The sequence below is a fragment of the Coturnix japonica genome, chromosome 28 (genome assembly GCF_001577835.2).
Source record: "Coturnix japonica isolate 7356 chromosome 28, Coturnix japonica 2.1, whole genome shotgun sequence".
In the NCBI taxonomy this organism is placed as follows: Eukaryota; Metazoa; Chordata; class Aves; order Galliformes; family Phasianidae; genus Coturnix; species Coturnix japonica.
The window spans coordinates 252,352-271,777 of NC_029543.1; the positions used below are offsets into that span (position 1 = coordinate 252,352).

The window sequence follows — 19,426 nt, forward strand, 5'->3', positions numbered from 1 at the left end:
GTGAGACCGCGGCGCGGGAAGCGTGGGGCTGCGCACGTCTGCGGCGGCGCGAGGGAGGGGCCGCGGGTTCGAGTCCCGGCGCTGCCCGGTGCGGGCGGACAACGGGCGGAGCGGGGGGTCCCGCATCCCAACACCGCGCCCAGGTCGTCGGCTTCCTGACCACCGGGACACGCTGCGGGTCACGGCCACACGCCGGTCACCGGGAGCTTCTGCAGAGCTCCCTGCCAGCAGGGCAGCCCCCAGCACGCACTGATCATACAATGGTTGCAAAGGACCACAGCGACCATCCGGCTCCGACCCCGCTGTGTGCAGGGGAACCAGCCCCGGCTGCATCACAGCCACATCCAGCCTGCAGGGATGGGGCCGTGAATGGGGCTGTAAATGGGGCCGTAAATGGGGCCGTGAATGGGGCCGTGAACGGGGCCTTGCAGGGATGGGGCACCCGCAGCCTCCTGGGGCAATTCCCCCTTGTCCTTTCACTGTCCCCCCTCACCCCCGTCCCCCTCCTGTTTACATGCTCTCTTCAATCACTGCAAGGACACAGTGAGGTCTCCCCGGAGCCTCCCAATGCAGTTATTCCTCCCCAGGCACAAGACTCTGCTCTCGCTCTTGTTGAACCTCATCAGGTTCCTCTCTGCCGCTCTCCTTCCCATGCCAGCACTGCAGCATTCCAGAGAGCAATATTAATTCATTATTGCTGAGCTCCAGAAACCTTTGGGTCGATTTCCCATGCAGAAGTTGTGTGCAGCATGTGCAGCAAGTAAGCCAGCCCCGTGCTGCTGTGCCATAGCAGATTATACGCCAAAGACAGCATCAAAGGGAAAGCTTTGGGGAAAGACCTTGTAACAATCTGAATTTAGCACTTGACCTGTGGCACAGAGACAAGGAGAGAAGGCTTTGTAACACACGATGCCGAACGTGGCATCCCTGACTCTGTAGGGTCATGGCTCTGAGGGAAAAGAGTACGGGGGAAAAAAGGTTCATATAAGAGCATCGTGGAAAAAGATTCCCTTTATTTTTCAAATATGCAAACTATCTTTATTGACACTGAAACTCACAGCATGGAAAGAAAGGCCTTGGGAATTAACACCGTCAGACTGCCCGAATGCAACAACACTGCAGCAGTGATTTCCAGTTACCACCTTCGTCCCTGGGGAGAGCAAAAGATTTTATGATTCCAGATTTCATGGGCAGATCTGGCTTCTGAAACAACGTGCACAAACCACAGAATGAACGGGATCCACGGCCTGATGTGTGAAAATCCATATTTTATGTATTTTCTCTCCTAAAATTCCCTTTGAAGGGATGTGTCCTGATCCAGGAGCTCCTCATGCATTGAGGCAGCTCCCCGTTTCAGCCCAAACGTTGCCCACCCAATCATCAGGAATACATCATTTGCCAAGAGAAGAAACTTGCTGTGTTTCTGCAACTAGAAGCAGCAGTACTACAGTAAAGAAAAGACTGCATACGCTCCCAAATAGCTGATAACTTAAAGAGACAGCTGATAAAATGATTTAATCTTTTCAGTTGCGCAGTTCTGAAGGCTGAGTTGGTACGAGGTCAGAGTTTGGGCTTAGATGGAGTACAAACACTTCTGTATTCCTGGCTGAGCTCTTAAAAGCTCGCCTCCTTGCAAAGCTGGACAGTGTGAGGACTCGAGACCTTGGGGTGTACACATTGGGAGCAGCTACAGCTCACAGTTAGCAGACACCTTCCAAATAAACCTTGCTGTAGAAGACTTATTACCGTAATGTAAAACAGCCTCTGTTGTTTTGGAGATGGGAATGGTTTTGCAAATCACACTGGGTGTCAAAATTAAGTACACAGCTTCAAGAGTGAGGGTTCAGCATTGCCTGTCCTCGGATCAGCAACAGAATAACTGTCCACACAACTCGGGCAGACACCAGAGCAAAAACACATCAGCTGAATTCTGAAACCCCCCACAGCAAACTGGCTTGCAGGAGTGGAAGAGGAGCCATCTACTCATTTGTGCTCTGTTAATCTTTTGTTGAAGGCAGGAAATCACATGGTAAGGCTTGGAGCATGCTGCTTGGTGGGAGCGACTGAGATGATGCCAATGCAACGCAGTATGGAGAGCCCCCCTTGTGATATGCTTATGTATCTGCTGACAGCAACTGAAAACAGGTTAGAGTCCTGCTGAGTTTTGTTAGGTTACCATTCGGATCCTTTCTGATGGCTTTTGGAAACAACCAGAAGGACCCTCTGCAGTAACTCTAAACCAGAAAGCACGTGCATATATTATAAAGCCAGAAGGGACACTCGTGATCAATTAGTTTGACTCTCTGCACAACCCCATGTCATAGGGCTTCCCCAAATTAATTCCCATTGGAGCTAGAGTCCAATCCAACCATCTTTGCTTCCAATTCATCCCTTGGTTTGCCCTTTATATATATTTACAGGAAGTCTCTTCAGGAGTAGAATTCAATGCTTCCGTGAGAAGTTGGACAAATAATCTGTGAAAAAAAAAAAAAAAAAAAAAGAGAAAGAGAAAGAAAAGCAAAGCAAGATGTGATTCAATACAGATAAACAGAAATTACCATATTTAATAACAATAATCAACTGCACAAACAGGCTGGGACATTTCTGGCTGGGCAGCAGTTCTACTTAAAATGGTGTAGGAATTATCGTGGATCATCAGTGGGGTGCAGGCAATGCTGTTGTGCTGCTGTGAAATCATCATGAACGGCTGGATATTATAAGGTCTGCTCCTTCTGCTGGTTTGGACTCACTGATGAGCTGAGCTGTGTCAATGCTAAGTCAGTGCTGTCTTAACTCACTGTAGATGCAAGCTAACACAGGGTACCTTAGAACTCTTAGGTTAAAATCCAGCCTTCAGATACAGCCATCTCATCAAAGTTCAGTTCTGACCTCACTAGGAGACCTCACTGGGATTTAGGAGGAACTGAGCAGTTCCCCTGAGCAGCGTGCTGTGATCCACGCTGAGCTGCTTCAAGTCTCGGCCTTACACAGCACGAGTGTGTGATGCTGCCCAACTTCACAGTGCTGTCTCCCTGTTGGGGCGCCTGAAGCTGCTGCTGTGCAGGCAGAGCTGCTGGCAGGGCTGTTCTTCTCTATCCCAGAATTACCGAGTTCACATTCCTGCGCATCCAGCTCCTGCCGGGAGAGATGCTCCACAATGCCGGCACCCAGAGAGTCCCCCAGGACGTTGGTGGTTGTTCTAAGGCGGTCTCTGAAAAATCAGAGAGAAAAGTGATACGTAACGGGATGGAGAATGTTTCAAGAAAACCTGAATAAACCTGAATATTGAAAACCTGCCGTCAGCCCAGCAAACCAAAATACCCTGCAGCAGTTACAGCAGCACGTAGGACTTCCAGTACCTCACTGAAAGCAATCTTACTGGGTAAGTGCCAGAGATAACTCAGTATTGTAGGAGCTGTGACCTTTTCCAGCCAGTCCTGATCTCATGCACCTCTCCCACAGTGAATGGAGGTGTTGGGAGAGACTGTTTCCAACCATTCAGCTGTGGCTGGGAGTAGACTTGGGCTGCTTTGACTACAAATGATCAGAGAGGGATTCTGTGCAAAGGCCTCCTGATACAGATCACTGAGCCTCCTTGTAGCAGAGACACTGGGAGTGCAGACACAGGGAGCACAGGGCAGAGCAAAGAACTCACAGGAACCAGTCCACAGCGATGATCAGCGTAATGTCTTCAGTTGGCAGCCCCACCGATGTCAGCACTATGACCATGGTCACCAGCCCTGCCTGGGGAATGCCTGCAGCACCGATGCTGGCTGCTGTGGCCGTGATGCTGGAGGAAAAGCAAAGCACATCTCTCAGCAAAAGGAAGAATACAGGTGGTCACATCTGCAGAAGTGTCAGGAATAGTCTCAGTGCCTTATCTACGGAACAACTTGGCAGCCTTTCTGCTCTGGTCACAGAGAAGGAAGGTGATGTGGGGCATCAGATGGAACCCAGCCCACTTTGCAGGCACCATCCATAGCAGAGCACACACAGCAGCTCTGCCCAAAGGGTGGCTCCAACTTGAGATTGCAGTAAGGTCTCAAGGAGGGCTCAAAGACATGGCACCCAGACCCTATTTGCTTCCATGCCTGGAAGCTTCACCTTCCCTTTCCATATCTCCAAACAAAAGAAGAATACAAAAGCCCCTCAGGCAAGCCAGCAAAACAGGCTTAACTGAGGGCTGGCTATGGGGCCCTTCCCAAAACCACAGAACCCTTTCAAAAATCACCTTATTGTGATGATCTGCCCAAAGTCCAGTTCGTAGTTGTTGACTTGCGCGATGAAGATGGCAGCGAGGGCCTCATACAGAGCGGTGCCATCCATGTTAATGGTGGCTCCCACAGGCAGAACAAACCTCGTGATGCGTCTGTCCACACCATTGTTTTCTTCCAGGCACCTGAAGGTGATGGGCAAAGTCGCTGAGCTGAAAGGAATTTAGAAAACACCATGAATCAGGTATGTGCTGGCTGCGTTGAGGGGACCAAACTGCTGCCTGGGTTGTCACCTTACCCACCTGCTTTTTCACCCTGCCATGTGAGCCAGAGGCCAGATGCTGCTAGGAGAAAGAACAGTCTAAGCAAGGCTTCCTCGGTATGGTGCACGCTGCATTGCACGTTCAGACACAGCTTTCCTCAGGGGGGTGGGCAGGGGCTGTGTGGTGCTGGTGTAACACCAAGAGAAGGGGATCTGGGGGATTCTGAGCACACAGAATTGAGCTTCAAGACTGAAGCTCCTTTTCCAGCTCTTAAAAAACTCACATCCTTTCCCCTCCTCATCTTAGCACATAAGAAAAGAGCATGTGAGTGTATCTTCTTTGTTTCAGTGTGAAAATGCGTGTAGGAGAAACTGATACACCAGCTGCACACAGCACATGTGCCCAGAAAAAAAGAAGTGTGCAAATGTGTGTGAGTGTATATGTGTGGAGGTGTGTGCATAGGAAATAATGCTGGGATTCAGTAGGGTTCGGTTTGTGTCCTGAGCTGAGTGTTTCAGGGCTGCAAGCACAGTCTGTGAGCACTGCGGGTTGTGAGCTGATGGGTAGAGAGGAGCAGACTGTGGGGTCTCCTGGGCAGGGAACTGGGAATCTTTCTGCTCTGAATGAGTTGTCTGGACCGATGCAAAATGCTGTCAGTGCCTGGAGCAGCGAGACCTGAGTGCTGCACTGCGGGCAACCAAAGCAGCAGCCCCAGAATATCCACACCATCTCCAACCTCATTTCTACCCAAGGCAATGTAGCCACTGTACCTTGAGGAGGTGCCCAGGGCTGTGATGAGGGCCTGCAGAAGCCCTGCAATGAATACCCAGGGGTTCCTGTGGGTGACGATGAAGTAGAGCAGCGGCAGGATGCAGAGGGCATGAATGAGGAGCCCGACGATGACAGTGAGGGTGTACATCCCCAGCTGGCCCCCCATCACTGCCAGGTCATCCATCTCCAGGATTTTGCCAGCAATTAGAAACATGATCCCAACTGGGGCGTACCTGTGGATGAAACATACAGACAGTGCTCAGAACTGATATCCTCACCTCCATACCTGCTTTAGCACATGCTTTCTGGGCACATCCTCCATTAGCCAGCACAACACCAGGAGCATGTTGGTTGGCAGACCGTACTGCTGGTTTATTTTCTGGCAATGTGGAGAGATCTGAGTCAAAAACCAGCTGTGTGCACAGCTTGGGCACTGGGAGAGGTTTCTTCCTCCTTCCAGGTTCCTATACGTCTCCTCAGAGTTCCTCATGGTATTGCTGGGGGGGCTATAAGGAGCCTCCAAATCTTTTTTGGGTTATTACTTTTCCCTCCAGCCTGATGGAGCCAAAGGAGAGCTGTGCCCATCTACTTTTCCCATGCATGTCATCCTTAAAGCTACACCATTTCTCATCAGGTCAGCGGAAACTGCACCTGCAGACCTCCTGCTCCAACCGGCCGTGCTCCTCACCAGATGATAATGGCCACCAGCCTCATGATGGCTTCGTTGAGGCAGTTAAAGAACTCCCGCAGGGCCCGTCCCTTCTGCTTCATGCTGCCGATCACCAAGCCGAAGCACATGGAGAACACTACCAGCCCCAGCGCGTTCACCCCATTGGCTGAGCCCGGGATGGGAATGACTTCTTCAAAGGTCAGCACCTCGGAGATGGTCCCCAGGGCATGTGTGACATTCTCCAGGATGCCGGTGGAGTTCTCTGTTGTGGGGAGCTGAGTGGTTGCCACATTTGCTGTGACATTGCTGCTGTGGAGGACGGTTCTGGTGAAGACTCTGGTGCTGTACTGTGTCTTGTACTGAAATGACAGAGATTGTCAGATGCACCCCCAGGCCTTTACTCAGGAGCTGAGGACATGCCAGGCTGTCTTATCCCTTCCCAAAGAACAGAGAGCACAGCAAGTTTTCACTGCTCTTGGTGGGACATTTGCCTGCATGTTCTCAACCTCCCAGCCTTAATGCTTTGGCTGAAAAGTTCACAGAGCCTAAAGTCAAAAGAGAGCGCTGGAGCATCTGGAGAACTTCATCCATCTACTAACTTGTGTATGGCCAAAACACCACCCACCCCCCCACCCCCCTTTTTTTTTTAATCTCAAATTTAAAAGACAGAGTTCTGCCCTAGGTAGTTTGTTTCAATGTTGAAAACTGAATCAAAATCTCAATCTGAATTCTTGCTTTCATTTTAAGTCATTGTTACTTTTAAGTCCATATCTTTGGTCTTAAGATAGGATTGCTCTCTCCTTTGGATGTATCTATAATCTTGCAAATCAGATGCTCCATCTTTACTTGATGGACTAAAGGTGCTCACTTGTATCTAGTCCATTATCATGGTCACTTGCTTTGGGGATGCTACAATACAGACTAACAACTACAACACCTCCTTGAGTGCCTGGAATTAGGGAAGCATGAAGGCAATATAAAAGCAATCCCTGTAATCACCCTGTGTAGAATTAGTCTGTAACATATTCTCCTGCTCAGCGTGCAAAGGAAGGCCATAGGTCGGGTGGGATCTCATACCTGTTTGAAGCAGGCTTCTACCAGGTTGGGTGGGAACATGTTCCTGCAGATAAAACAAGGAAAGTATTACTGCCCTGCCTGACTTGCCAGCAAATGTGGGCTTCATGGCCAAGGCCTTTGCCCAAGAGAAATACTGTTTGTCACAGCAGCCACAGTGCCAGCCTATGGAGAAAACTGTCCCTTTCTGACTGGCTGAAGATCTGAAGCTGATCTGGATGTAGATGACCTTTCTACACATGCATTCAAAATCCTAAAAGGTCAAAGCAGGCTGAGCAATGAAGTAACTTGCACATATGCCTCAGAAATGATCCTTTCCATCCTTCTGGCTTATTAAGCACAAATCACAGATCGCAGGAGCAGCTGGAAGGCCACAGACTGTACACACCCAAAGCTGTGGCAGTTCAAAGGGATGTTCAGTGGAGGAGTGTGCTCTCACCAGTATGGACTGACATGTGGCTGACTGGTCCACCTACCTCACCAAGTCCATGAAGGCATCTGTGGTCTGCACCTGCTCAATTCTGCCTTCTCGGTGCATGTTTTCTTTTGTACCTTTCCCGGGGTGGATGATGACCACCATGAGGATGCCAATGAAGACTGCTATGATTGTGGTCACCATGTAGTAGACCACAGCCCTCATACCCATCTTCCCTGAGGCTCTGCCATCCAGAGAGGCCATTCCTGGGGAGTCAAGCAGACAGACAAGGTAAGCAAACCTCTTATCCTAGAGGAAGCTTCAAAGTGTGCAGGGGACAGGGATGGAGAGCTGGGTCTCTAGGAAGTGCAAGGGACAGACTTTGGAGCTCCAGGGCGTTATGAATATGGGAGGAAGTTGCTTAAGCTTATGATCATTTATAGGACTTAGGCTTAGTTTGGAAATATAGCAACTGCTCTTCTCACCTGTAATCAAGCTAGAGACAATGAGAGGAAGAACCAGCATCTGGAGCATGCGCATCAACAGCTCTCCTGGGAAGGAGAAGTACTTGATCTGGCGGTAGGTCAGCTGGTAGGGCCGGAGGGAGAAGGCCAGGATGATCCCTGTGGGTCAATAAGGGATGTAAATGGACGTGGGTCATAGCGAGCTGGTATCCTGCCCTCGCTCCAACCTACAGCATTGCTTTCCTCTTCTGCTTCTCCTTTCTGCTCCTCCCCTCCCAAAGGAGCACAATGCTCTTTCTGTTCTACAATGCTGTGCTCTAGTTTTCTTTGCCTGCTCTCTCCCCCCTACACATGTATATGCATGGCAGCCTTGTGCTGAACCACCACCTCATGCTGCTCTGCTGGGCTCTGCTCCCTGCAAGACCATGACCACCAAAGTGCTCACTCTTACGAGAGCAGCGACAGGCACAGGGCCCCCTCAGCTCCATCTCCCCAGCCAAACCACTACAGTAAAACAAAACCATTATGGGATAAGCAGACTTTCCCCCCGCTTACACCCAGCGCCCAATGCTGCCCCATACCGAGCAAGACGGCAGCGATGGTGAAGAGGACGAAGGCGTTCCTGCGGAAGAAGCTCTTTGCGCTGTCAGCAGTGATGCTGCTCATCCTCTTCTTGGCCCGTGCTGCCCGTTTCTGCACCGCCTGCCGCAGGCGCTGCACCCGGCCCTCGGCGTGGAGCCGCTTGGCTGCATCCTCATTGAGGAACAGGCTGTTGACGTGGCTCTGCTCGCTCATGGTCAGTCCCTGCAGCTGCTCTGCCTGTGCTGGACAGGGGGGAGCACAGGAGGAAAAGGAGATGAATGAGACTCTTGTTACCAAGGATTTGAGAAGAAAATATAAGGAAGGCGAGATGGTGGGGAGTGGGAATGTGCAATCCAGCAGCCCTTTCCACAGCACATTCCCACTGCATCACCAGTCTGAAATTGTGTAAATATTCTCTACTGCATCAGCCGAAAGTTCTCTGGCTGCTGCAGCAGGTCGTCAAAACACACTTCTTGCAGATAAGCAGCCTGCAATGGCATGGATTCTCCTTCCTGGAAGGAAACAGTAGTTTTGGTCTGTTGGTGAAAGCTTTCCTAATCATGGCTGCTTCTCCAGCCTCTGCTCTGCCAGAAGAACTGAGATATTCAAGAGAGCAGCTCTGGAGGTGACTTCAAGGCTGGATGAGGGAGCACAGGATATTTTGTAAGAAAGCCCGGTGTTGCAAAACTAATGCCTTGTTCCTGGCAATGAAGTTTCACATAACCAGAGGAATGCTGACTATTTTAAGGCCAGCAGCCAGAAGATGCTGAAAGTAAAAAATGGGGAAGGAAGACTTTTACAGTGTCTTGTGTGGCCATCTTCCCATTTATCATTGTGTTCAAAGAACGAAGCTGTTATCCATAGTTAACACAGGTTCATCAAGGGAAGGTCCTGCCTTAGGGATCTGATCTTCTGGGGTAAGGCCATGGTGCATGAAGGGAAGGTAGTCCAGGGCTCAGTTCTGCATTCACTATTTATATCAATTGTCTGGATGCGGGAAAGGAGTTTGCTAAGCAGTTTTTCCCACTAAACTAAACTGGGAGGCGCAGGGACAAGAAGCCTTGAATATATTGGAGCTCAGAGAGATTAGCAATGATTTGAAGATCAACAAGGGAAACTGTCAGGTTCTGCACCTGGGATGGAGTAATGCTGGACATAGGTAAGACTGGGAGATGAGTAACTGGAGAGCAGCTCAGCAGGAAGGGGTCTGGAGGTGCTGGTGATGCACGCTCAGCTCAGTGTGCCCTGGCAGCCAAGGACAAACCGCATTTTGGGATGCACTGAACTGGATGGACTCAAAGAGCCACATCAAAGAGCCATCAGCACTTGGGACAAATGGACAGGAAACAATGATTCAAATGCTGATACTGACATTGCTGTCCCCCCTGCTGCTCATGTTGATGTGGAATAACACAGAAGGGTTAATCTAATTAGCCAGTTTTCCTCCCGGGACTGGCAGAAGCCAAATTAGACCTGCCCACGGTAAAGTCTATCTCCAGTTTTATGCCCTTCTGGGGCCTGGGAAGAGGGGCAGAGCAGCCCCAGAGCTGCACAGTTTGGCCCGGTGTGTGCTGCTGCTCAGGGGATGCTCAGGAAACACTGCTTTAAAGAGGTGGCAATGGAAAAGCAGAGACAGTGCCCCGCTCAATGCTGGCTGCCCTGGGCTCCCTCTTCCCTCTATCACAACTCTCTTCTTTTTATTTCATTGCTGAAAGCCAGCCAGAAACTGTGAAATAATCAGCACTTTGGAGCCCACTGTTTCTCTTGTCTCCAAGGAAACTCTGCTGTCGTGTTTAATGTCAACAGCAGTAGGATTTTCAGGGAGGGAAGTCTCCCAGGGGAGCATCAGGAAAGGGGGAGGAGGGAAAGGGAATCTCTGCAGAAGGAGAGGGGCTGGGAAAGGGCTTGGGACAAGAATGAGCACCTCATAGGGGCTGCCCTGGGTGCCCCCTCCTGTTCCACTCCCCCAGCAGTAGCTCAGTGCCTGCTACTGAATCCAGCAGCCGTGCTGTTACCTGTTTTTTGCCCCCAGTTCTGAGTGGGACAGGACAGAGATGGCTCATGGGCCATGGGCTGGGGACACCCTCATTGCTACATGGGTTGGAGCCTTAGCAGCTCAACCCATTGCTTGTCCTTAGAAGGGCAGCACACACTAAAGGCAATGACACCAAAGTGCCTACGCTGAAGGTTTCCATTTGCCAGCCCAATTGGGGTGGGCTCAGATATTGCTGAGTTGCTATAGCAGCCCCTGGCAGGGCTTTGCACTCGAGAAGCACTGGGACTTGCCCATGTTCGTCTCCCAGCTCCTTGCCAGCCAACCCATCCCTCCACAACAGGCACTGCAGGAGAACAGATCTGCCTGGGCCCACCCATGGGTGCTGGGGACCAAAGGGGGATGTGCATGGGGCAAGAATTCCATCACTGCCGAGCACAGTGACAGTGGTGACCAATTGAGCAGCAGTTTGGGGGCCTAAATCCAACCTATGGAGGAAAAGTGCTTTTCTCCCCATAGCCCTCAACCATACCAATGTCCCGTGACAACGCTGGCTCTCTCCACTTGCCCACCATTATGGCACCCAGCCCCAAATACAGCTCCACTTCTAAAGCATTTCCCGGTGGGCAGTGCCCCCTCCTAAAGTGAGAGAGCTGTCCCTGTTGCCCCCCACTCCTGTGCCCAAGGCAAACTGCATCCACCCTCCTGACCCTGTCCCATCACTGGATTGTTCATCACTCCAATTCATGCATTCAGATTTCCCAACAGAACCGCTTACCTGGAACAAGTGTCAGCGGTCAGGCAGGAGGACAAAAGGGTCTTTTTCTCCTCAGGGGATTATTTTGAGTTGCTTTGTTCCCTGATTCTCGAAGCTCAAAGGCAGGGTGTAGGATTTTCTCCTTGGAAAGGCACAGCGTTAGCAGAGAGCTCTGAGCAATGCCTCCTGAGAGAGGAAAGGAAGACTGTAATATGCTCAGGATACATGGCAATAGGGGTGGGGGAGTGGCGTGGAGGAGGAGACTGAAGAAATCTTCGATGATTGCAGGAGACCAGAGGACAGAAGCACCTGTCCCCGTGATGTTGCACACAGTCCATACTGGGTTGAACGCTACCACTGCTCTTTCTTCTCCCTCCTCACACAAGAGAGTTAGCAGTAACGGAGAGCAGGGCGAGCTGTTAACCAAGAACCAGCTCTCATCCCCATTCCCATCCCCTGCTGCCTGCGAGGGGCGGCTGTGTGCAGGAACAGCCTCTGAGCAGGCAGATCCTTCACAGCCCCATTCGTGTGAGCAGGACCTCAGAGATCAGACACACCAAATTGGTTTGTCCACCGTGGCCCAAGGGGTTGGACATGTGTCTGTGCCAAATTGCTGCATTTTCCTGGTGGTGGGTCAGGCAAGTCCCAAGGCAGAGCGCATTCACTGAGTGTGCAAAGGAAATGTGTTAACAGCACGGTCTGTCAGGGAGCCAAACTCTGCTTTCAAGGAAGGAGGTTCTGCCTTTGCTCACTGATCTGTGTAATGTCCATTCCTGCTGTGCTTCCTTTCAGTGGCAGCCCTGCATCTCAATATTTACATTAATGCCCAGCTCAGGCTGTGAGCATCACACAGCCGAGGGGGGGGGGGGGGGCAGAGTGAAAAAATTGCTTCCCAAATACAAGCCCCAGCGATGAGGTTACAGCAGCACCTCTGTTCCCATTCCTACCAGACAAACAGCTCACCCACCAGTTCCAGTGATCCCAGAGCAGGGGCCTTGCTCCATGCCCAGCCCCAGTGCAAAATAGCAGCAATGCCCTGTGTCTGCAGCCAGAACTTGCTCCATAGCGTGACTCCTCCAGCAGGGGGCAGATCAAAGCCTCAGTATTGGCTCATGGAGCTGAAATGCCCCTGAGCCCTCCATTCCCATTAGACTCAAAACGAAGGGGAGAGCCCTCCTCAGCTTCAGCTCCCAGCACACAGGGACTTTCCTGCAGCAGCAGGCAGACATTCACCCACAAGGCGACAACACGGGGCTTTGGAGCCTGCAGGCCCGACTAGTTCTATCATTTTCCTTCCTCCATCTGCCAAATCAGCACAGACACAGGCCATTGCTGCATCAGGAGACAAGGACACACCACCTGCACCAGGCAAATTGCTGCACATGACTCAGTGGCTCATTTGTAAACAGAGGAAACGGGCACAGGTTTTCCAACAAAGGCTGCACAAGTTCAATGAGGTCTCAGCTCATGTGAGCATCAGCTGGGGCTGGAAAGCCAAACCCATGTGCTGCGAAGCATCAGTCACCATCTCAACAACGCATGTATTGGAATGTGAGTTGATTTCCTTCCAAAAGGCCTCTTCTCAGTAGCAGAGGGAAGGGGAGGTGGCTCATGGCTTCTATGCCAGCTCTCAGCCAGCATCTGTCCCTATAGGATTGTACCTGATCTCACTGTTAGCTGCCCACTGCAGTCACAAAAGCGCTCCTCACATGCACAGTGCATTTCTGGCACTACCCAGAGAGGGGCAGAGCTGCCCTGCACTTGGCCAGCTCAGCAGTTGCACAAAATGGTTGATTAATGGTGATTAATTGCCTGTTTCCACCTTTTCTGCCTGCAGCTCAGCTTGGCTCATAGAATCTGTGCTAATTCCTACCCAGTTCCTTACACCCCATTTAATATCCCTGTGCTTTCTTTAGCCACAAACACACAATGGCGAGCGCCTTAGAACTTCTCTTTCACCAACTTCATTCACAGTTCATTTTGACTTTGACCTGTGGCAACTCCCAGGCACCTTCAAGTTACAAAACAGGACACACACAGCAACCTAATGCTGCACGGAACTGCTTTCCTTCCAGCTCCTTCACAAAGGACCTTTCAAAAAGATTTATATTAATCTCATAAGTAAAAACGTCCCAGCTTGTTTTGCACACTCTTGAAGCATGTCCTCAGCCTGCGGCTCTGTGCAGCCCTAAAGGAATGAGGATCTGGGCAATGGACTCCTGAAATAAACTCTGCTCTGGGCTTCTGGTCATCCAACAGAGAGAGATTCAGTGTTGGGTTGGGCAGCATCCAGCAGAAAGCTGTGCCCACTGCCCCACAGGTTCATTGATTAACAGCATTTATCGCTTCAGCCTTCTGACAGCACTCGGTTTCTCCCAGCAGCTGAGAAGAACACACCAGGAAACATGCTGCCATCAATCTCAAGTGCAAAAACCCAGGTGCCAGATTCCCCATTGCAAATTGCCATGGGGAAGATGTGATTTTCTGATATGTTGAGCAATCCCTCAAATCCTCCTCTGCTGGATTTTGCAATTCTGTGGTCTGCTTCTCCTTGTTACAGTAACCTTAATTTGGGGGTTGGGATTAATTTTGTATCTTGTGCTGCTCGCTTGGCCCAGGGAGCAGAGTCCAATTATGCAGCCATGACCTTCATTCCAAGTTAGCAGAGTTTCTGCAAATGAATCTCCTCTGTGTTAAGCAGAGCTGCTCAAATAATGGCATTTCCTTCCTAAGGGAAAAGCCAATATTTCGACATTTATTTTTGCCCTATTTTGAAACAAAAAGCCAAAATTTAAACTCTTTCAACATGTGAAGTGCAGAAAAGTCCAAGAGAAATGTAAAGAAATGTTTTATTTGGGATCAGACTGATGCAGATCTGCTCCCGCTTGAGCTGTAATGATGCTTCACAACCAGATTTCCACCTTGTTGGTACAGACAGCTGCTCTCATGACAATCTCACCCGAGTCCCCCCGCCAATAGTGGGAATAGCTGTGAGGAGTCACTGAGATTCCCTTCTCTGCCCAAACCCACCTCTGACTCTTCCTTTCAGCCCTTTGCTTTCCTCCCAGCAATACAAACTGTCTAGAAGTTCTACCTTACGTATTGGAAAGAGGCTTTATTCAGCTGTCATGCCATAAACAAGTTCTTCCTAAGGACCTTTCTTTCACTTTTCTTACTGTGTTTTTACACTGAACTCTACCCAATGTCTTGCCCATTAACTGGGAATGTGCTTTGTGCAATGCAGACACGGTTCTCTGAGCTGGGAAAACAGGCTGGCAATACTTCTGCTGCTCTGATGATATATTTGTCCAAATTTAACTTGGCCCATTTTCTCTGGTATTCTCTACATGGTGTTACCATTGGCATTATGCTCTTCTCCATCAATTCCCAACTCTGTGTATGTGTACATTACAAGGACAAAAGGGACCATTTCTGATCATTTAGTCTGACCTCCTTTTTTAGGACAGGAATAGCCCTGTGTTAATTAATTTTCTTTTAAGTGGAATATACTATTTAGAAACATTTCGGAACCTGCATTACTCCTTCCTGGTGGTGATGAATTCACCACAATTCCAGGCAAATTATATAAGCCTGGATCTACCTGACCCTCATATTTATGTATGTAATTTGGAGGAAGCAGCCAGCTGCTGCTGTAGATGAGCTGAGCTGAGCTTAGTGTTGATATTAATGTTGACAGTAACACACCAAGGGGCTGTAGCATGCCTTACTTAATGTGGACATGGAAACACACATGCATATCTTAATGGGTTCCCTGTCTTCTATTCCCAAGTCAGATCTTCACAGAGATCTCCAAAATTTATGTTTCAGTGAACATTTTGCCTCATGCTGAGCTACAGAAGGGTTGGGGTCTGCCATGTGGGTTTGGGGCCTCTGTCTCCCTAAACACCCAGCTGTCCATGCAGTGCTGGGTGGTGATTCAGGAGGCTGCTGTGAGCACTCAGGGTGCCGTGGGCTGGCTGTACACTATATGAGATGCCTCCTTCCTTAACCCAGCATCCTCACTGAGTTCTCAGCTTTCTTCCTCTCCCCTGCTGCAGACCTTAAAGCAGATGGGTGAGGCAGTGGCCAGGAGGCCGTCAGGCTTAGTTCAGGCAAGCACACGAAGCCCAACCAGCAGCATGGAGAGTCTTGGAGTGGTGCTGGCTGCACTCTGTCAACAGAGCAACGAAACTGTCTCACAGCTCATTACAGAAACTGAGCTAGAGGGAAGGCACGTTCACAGCTTATCAGGCCACCTCCTCTGTGAGCTCTCTGATCTACTTTTCCAGTGATTGTTCCTGACCTAGGAGAAGCCCCTGAGAAATCTCATCGTTTGTAGCCTGAAGCTAAACGGGCATCAGCAAGCGGCCACGGTGGGGAGCCAGGAGCGTGGCATGCACAGCCTGACTAACCAGCTGGAAAATTCCACTCCGTTGGTCATGGCAGAGCACACTCAGGCACTTAGGAAGCAAGCCTTGCTGGCGGGGTGATTATCTGCTTGCTGTGCCACTGCTCTGCTTGGCTGCCATGTCACATTTACCAGGACACCCGCACTATCAGCTCAGCCCTCTTAGCACCACGATAAGGAGTAGTGATGGAGCAGCGTCCTGCTTCCTTTGCTCTGTTTCACTGGATTTTTTTAGCGCTGCTGACAGTCAGTACAGGGTGACATGAAAGGTGAAGATCCGGAACTGGGCTGCCAGCAGAACCTGCTTCTCCTGTGGCTCTGGCCAGGCAGCGCACAAGAAACCAGTTTGTGTGATGTTCTCACTACTGGCACCTCTGCTATGTGATCAGCAATGGATATCCCTGCCCCAGAATAACCTGAAATCTGCTAACCTGTGTAAAGTTGGTTAAATGATGTACAGGGGGGTTTCTTACTTCTGAATATCCATCTAGCAAGACTAAAGTAATCCTAGCACATATATTTAGCTTTACAGTGTTGAAGGAACACTGTCAGGCTGAGGATCTGAAAGCTTTCAAGTCCTACCAGCCCCAGTCTCTCTCTCTGCCTGTCTCTGCACACCTTTCCCCTCTTTCCTCTTTAATCCTTGCCCTTTCCCTCCCATCCACACACTCTTACCTTCTGGATTGGCAGCTGTGCTCGCTGTAGGTGTTTTATCCCGTTAGGAAGCGAGAAATGCCTGCAAGTGCCTGGGTGGAAAGCCTCGTGTTACAATGTCACTCAGGTCACCCATACACCCATTAGTAGCCGGGAATAAATCCCATGGGAATTAAGCAGCTGTAAATCCTGGAAACTATGTTCCACACTTTGAATTACTGTTGCTGAGCTCCTTTTAATACTTCCCACTGAAGGAATACAGAGGGCATCTCAGGATCCTACACGTTTAAACAGCAAATAGAGAAACAAACATTCAGACTTTTAATGTAACACCCCAAAAAAAGTCTCTCGTTTACTAATGACCACAAGGCACCCAGCTGTGTGTGATCACTGGATACACGAGGAAGTGCAGGGCAAGTTTCCACAGCTGCCCAAGAAACCAGCGTACACCCTGCAGCAATAACCTGCTCCTGGCACTGCCAAGGGCAGCGAGGTGCAGGCAGGAAGCGCTCTCTGAAGGATTCTCCCTCTGTCCTGAATATCAAGGCTATTTACTGATGCTTCCAGTCCACTGCACGCATCCCCTCAGATGGATTTTTAGATGCATGTCTAAGTTTTATCCACACATTTGAAATACTGCCTCAAAAATGAGTTGATGGGGGAGGTCTGTTACCACTTTCCAGGTCAGCTATTTTAAAATAAGGTATCAGAAGAGGGACAGACATTTGCAGAAGGGAAGTTTGCTCCCTCTAACCAACATTTCCAGCATCCAGCACGTAACTTCATTCTCAAGTTCTGGTTTAAGTGCATATCTTGCATAGCTACTGCAGGAAATGTGCAAGATGGAACTGAAGTGAGTGAGGGGACAGTCAGTGTCCTGCCTTTGCTTATATGAAACCACAAATGAAAGCTGCTTCTTGAAAGGAGCAGGTGTGGGGCTTCAGCTCACAAAGCCTGGAGGAGCACACATTTTGTAAGAGGAGCAAACTGTATTAGAGACATTCCATCATCACTCACTGCCGTGAGAATGGGAAACGGCACAAAATCTATGAACCCCAGGAAGAAGAAGTATTTCCCAGTATTTGCAAGTCTTAGCACATTTAATACTTCCCCTGGAACAGGAGTCCTTTCCAAGTTTGGAATCTCCCGTATGGATAACAATTCCTTCATTGCAAAATCAGTCAGCAAACCGAGCATTACCTTTACAGAGCCTTCACTGTGCCTTCATGCAATGCACCACCTGGAGTGAAGCGTCGGGAGGGCTCGAGCGGCAGCAGGGAGCCCAGCGTTGTCCAGAGGCCCAACCTGTGCCTGCCAAATCTGAATGACAGCATTTGCAAACTCCCAGCTGCAGAGAAAAGCCAGGCACCGAGCTGAGAGGGAAAGAAATCCTTAGAGAGGAGCAGTTACCCGCCAGCCCCACACAGCATCACATCTGACTTGCTTCTTTCTCCTCCTATTGACTTTGACTCTTGCTGGCCTCCAAGAGCGAGGCCACGCTGCTGCCCTCCCCACCGGGCTGGAAGCCAGTGTGAGTGCAACCCTCAGTGCATCACTGATATCTGCCAGCTGCACAGACAGCGGTGTGGGACGAGCAGGACTCATGCCCCAGTCCCTCACTGCTGGCAGATGTTGGGCAAGGGCTGCAGAGGGCAGCAGGAACTGCTGGAGGGATGGAGCCAGGAGGCCTGAATTCAGGTTTTGCAATGCAGAGAGCTGAGGGACACGGCTTGTCCTGGAGAGAAAAGTGACTGCAAGTGGCGCTAATATCTGACAGCAATTAGGAACCATGTGCAAAGTTAGAACAAAAGGAGCACACAGCCATACACGAGGCTCCCTGTGAAATGCCAGATGAGCTCCTTCCTGAGCCCTGAGCATCCCAGCCTAAAAATTCAATTTAAATCAAATGCTGAATAAAATTCTACAGTTGGGTGTTGAAGACATACTCACATTGGTTACCATTAAGGACAACAATGTTTAGTGCTGGGTGAAAGCATATGAGGGAACCTGCCTCAGTGATGTGGCTCTTTTCACAGCCTGCATCATTTGCAGCCCTTCCAGCTCCATCAGCAGCCCATCTCCAACACGTGAAGCAACATCCCAATGAGAGATTTTCCACTAAGACATTCTAAATGCACAGAATTGTCGTGGTAAAAGTCATGATGGCTGATAGATAACCCGTCATTCAGAACAAACTACCGACGGGAGAAGGGAAATTTCTGAGTGAGACCCTGCGGAACGAAGTCCTGCTTCGCCATCTCGTGGTTGTGCTCAGAAGGAGCCAAAAGACGCTCCCAGGGCCCGGGGAGTTTCCTTTTGTTGTGCTGGGGATCCACCTGGTGGGCGCTGATGGTCACATCGCAGCCGCAGACAAGGGCTACGTGGTGGCTTATGGAGCCCAGGTTCTGAGCGCTGTGTGCCAGCAGGAAACGGGACTGTATCCCAGAAAAGTCATAGTCTTCATCTACAAAGCTACATAACAAAGGTATCAGGACAGTGGTACATGAATTTGACTACTGCTATATGGGTCCAAGCAAGTCACTGGGATCTATAGATTAAAATCTTACCAAGTTGCTCAGTTCCAGGTCAGTTAACTCTGACACGATGTCAAACAGGTAGCTGAGCAGCCAGGGAAGTTTGTGCCTGGTTTGTACCAGGTTTGTACTTCCCAGTCTCCACATTTCAATCTGAGCATCATGTCAGTGATATCAGCCTTGTAGGGCAGCAGGGTCAGTGCTAACACATCAGCTTCACACAGCATAGAGGTAGTCGTGGTTACTGCTTTGGACCAGAATAGCCATTTCTGCTCATCTTTGACTAGGGGTGAAGTGAACGTGATGTCTGAGATGGTTTTGAACATTCAGCCATGGCAAAGGGATGGGGCGGATAAATGGGATGTGAGGTGATGGAGGCAGACTGAGCTCATCCAAATTACAAAGCCTCAGAAGGAAGCAAGCCTTCAAACAGAGCAGTATTGAGAGGGAGGGAGGGAGAGCTCTGCTGTGGAAAAAACATTTAATTTGTCAAAGTCATGGTGACTTTTAGGCCATGTCCCTTTAGAAATGCTGACCTAACAATAGTACTAATCAGAAAGCACGGCATTTATAGTATCTTAATGGCGTGCACCCGAAATAGATTCTAGTTATATCAGCAAGTTGACA

At 49.9% G+C, this 19,426-nt stretch overlaps 1 protein-coding gene across 5 annotated transcripts; it reads right to left on the reverse strand.

Annotated features, from left to right (window-relative positions):
• Positions 1-993: 993 nt before the first annotated feature.
• On the reverse strand, positions 994-17,796 carry SLC1A6 (solute carrier family 1 member 6). Of its 5 annotated transcripts, none has more exons than XM_032440967.1 (13): positions 17,466-17,796; positions 16,287-16,543; positions 11,225-11,389; positions 8,453-8,690; positions 7,893-8,030; positions 7,469-7,673; positions 6,996-7,038; positions 5,937-6,277; positions 5,248-5,481; positions 4,232-4,426; positions 3,656-3,790; positions 3,108-3,211; positions 994-2,474 (listed from the first exon to the last, which is right to left on the reverse strand). In XM_032440967.1, exons 4-13 carry the CDS (start codon positions 8,664-8,666, stop codon positions 2,443-2,445), a joined length of 1,641 nt encoding a protein of 546 aa, XP_032296858.1. In that variant the 5' UTR covers positions 8,667-8,690; positions 11,225-11,389; positions 16,287-16,543; positions 17,466-17,796; the 3' UTR covers positions 994-2,442. The 5 variants fall into 5 exon arrangements, with proteins under 5 accessions (XP_032296858.1, XP_032296856.1, XP_032296855.1 ...); XM_032440965.1 differs by having other exon boundaries at positions 8,453-8,695; positions 16,287-16,357; positions 17,466-17,795; XM_032440964.1 differs by having other exon boundaries at positions 8,453-8,695; positions 17,466-17,795.
• Positions 17,797-19,426: the final 1,630 nt, after the last annotated feature.

Coding starts and splice junctions, on each gene's coding strand:
- SLC1A6 (XM_032440966.1), bottom strand. CDS start 8,666: ATGAGCGAGCAGAGCCACGTCAACAGCCTGTTCCTCAATGAGGATGCA. Junction 8,031..8,452: donor CATCGCTGCCGTCTTGCTCG/GTATGGGGCAGC, acceptor ATTGACCCACAG/GGATCATCCTGGCCTTCTCC. Junction 2,475..3,107: donor TGCGCAGGAATGTGAACTCG/GTAATTCTGGGA, acceptor TTTTTTTCACAG/ATTATTTGTCCAACTTCTCA.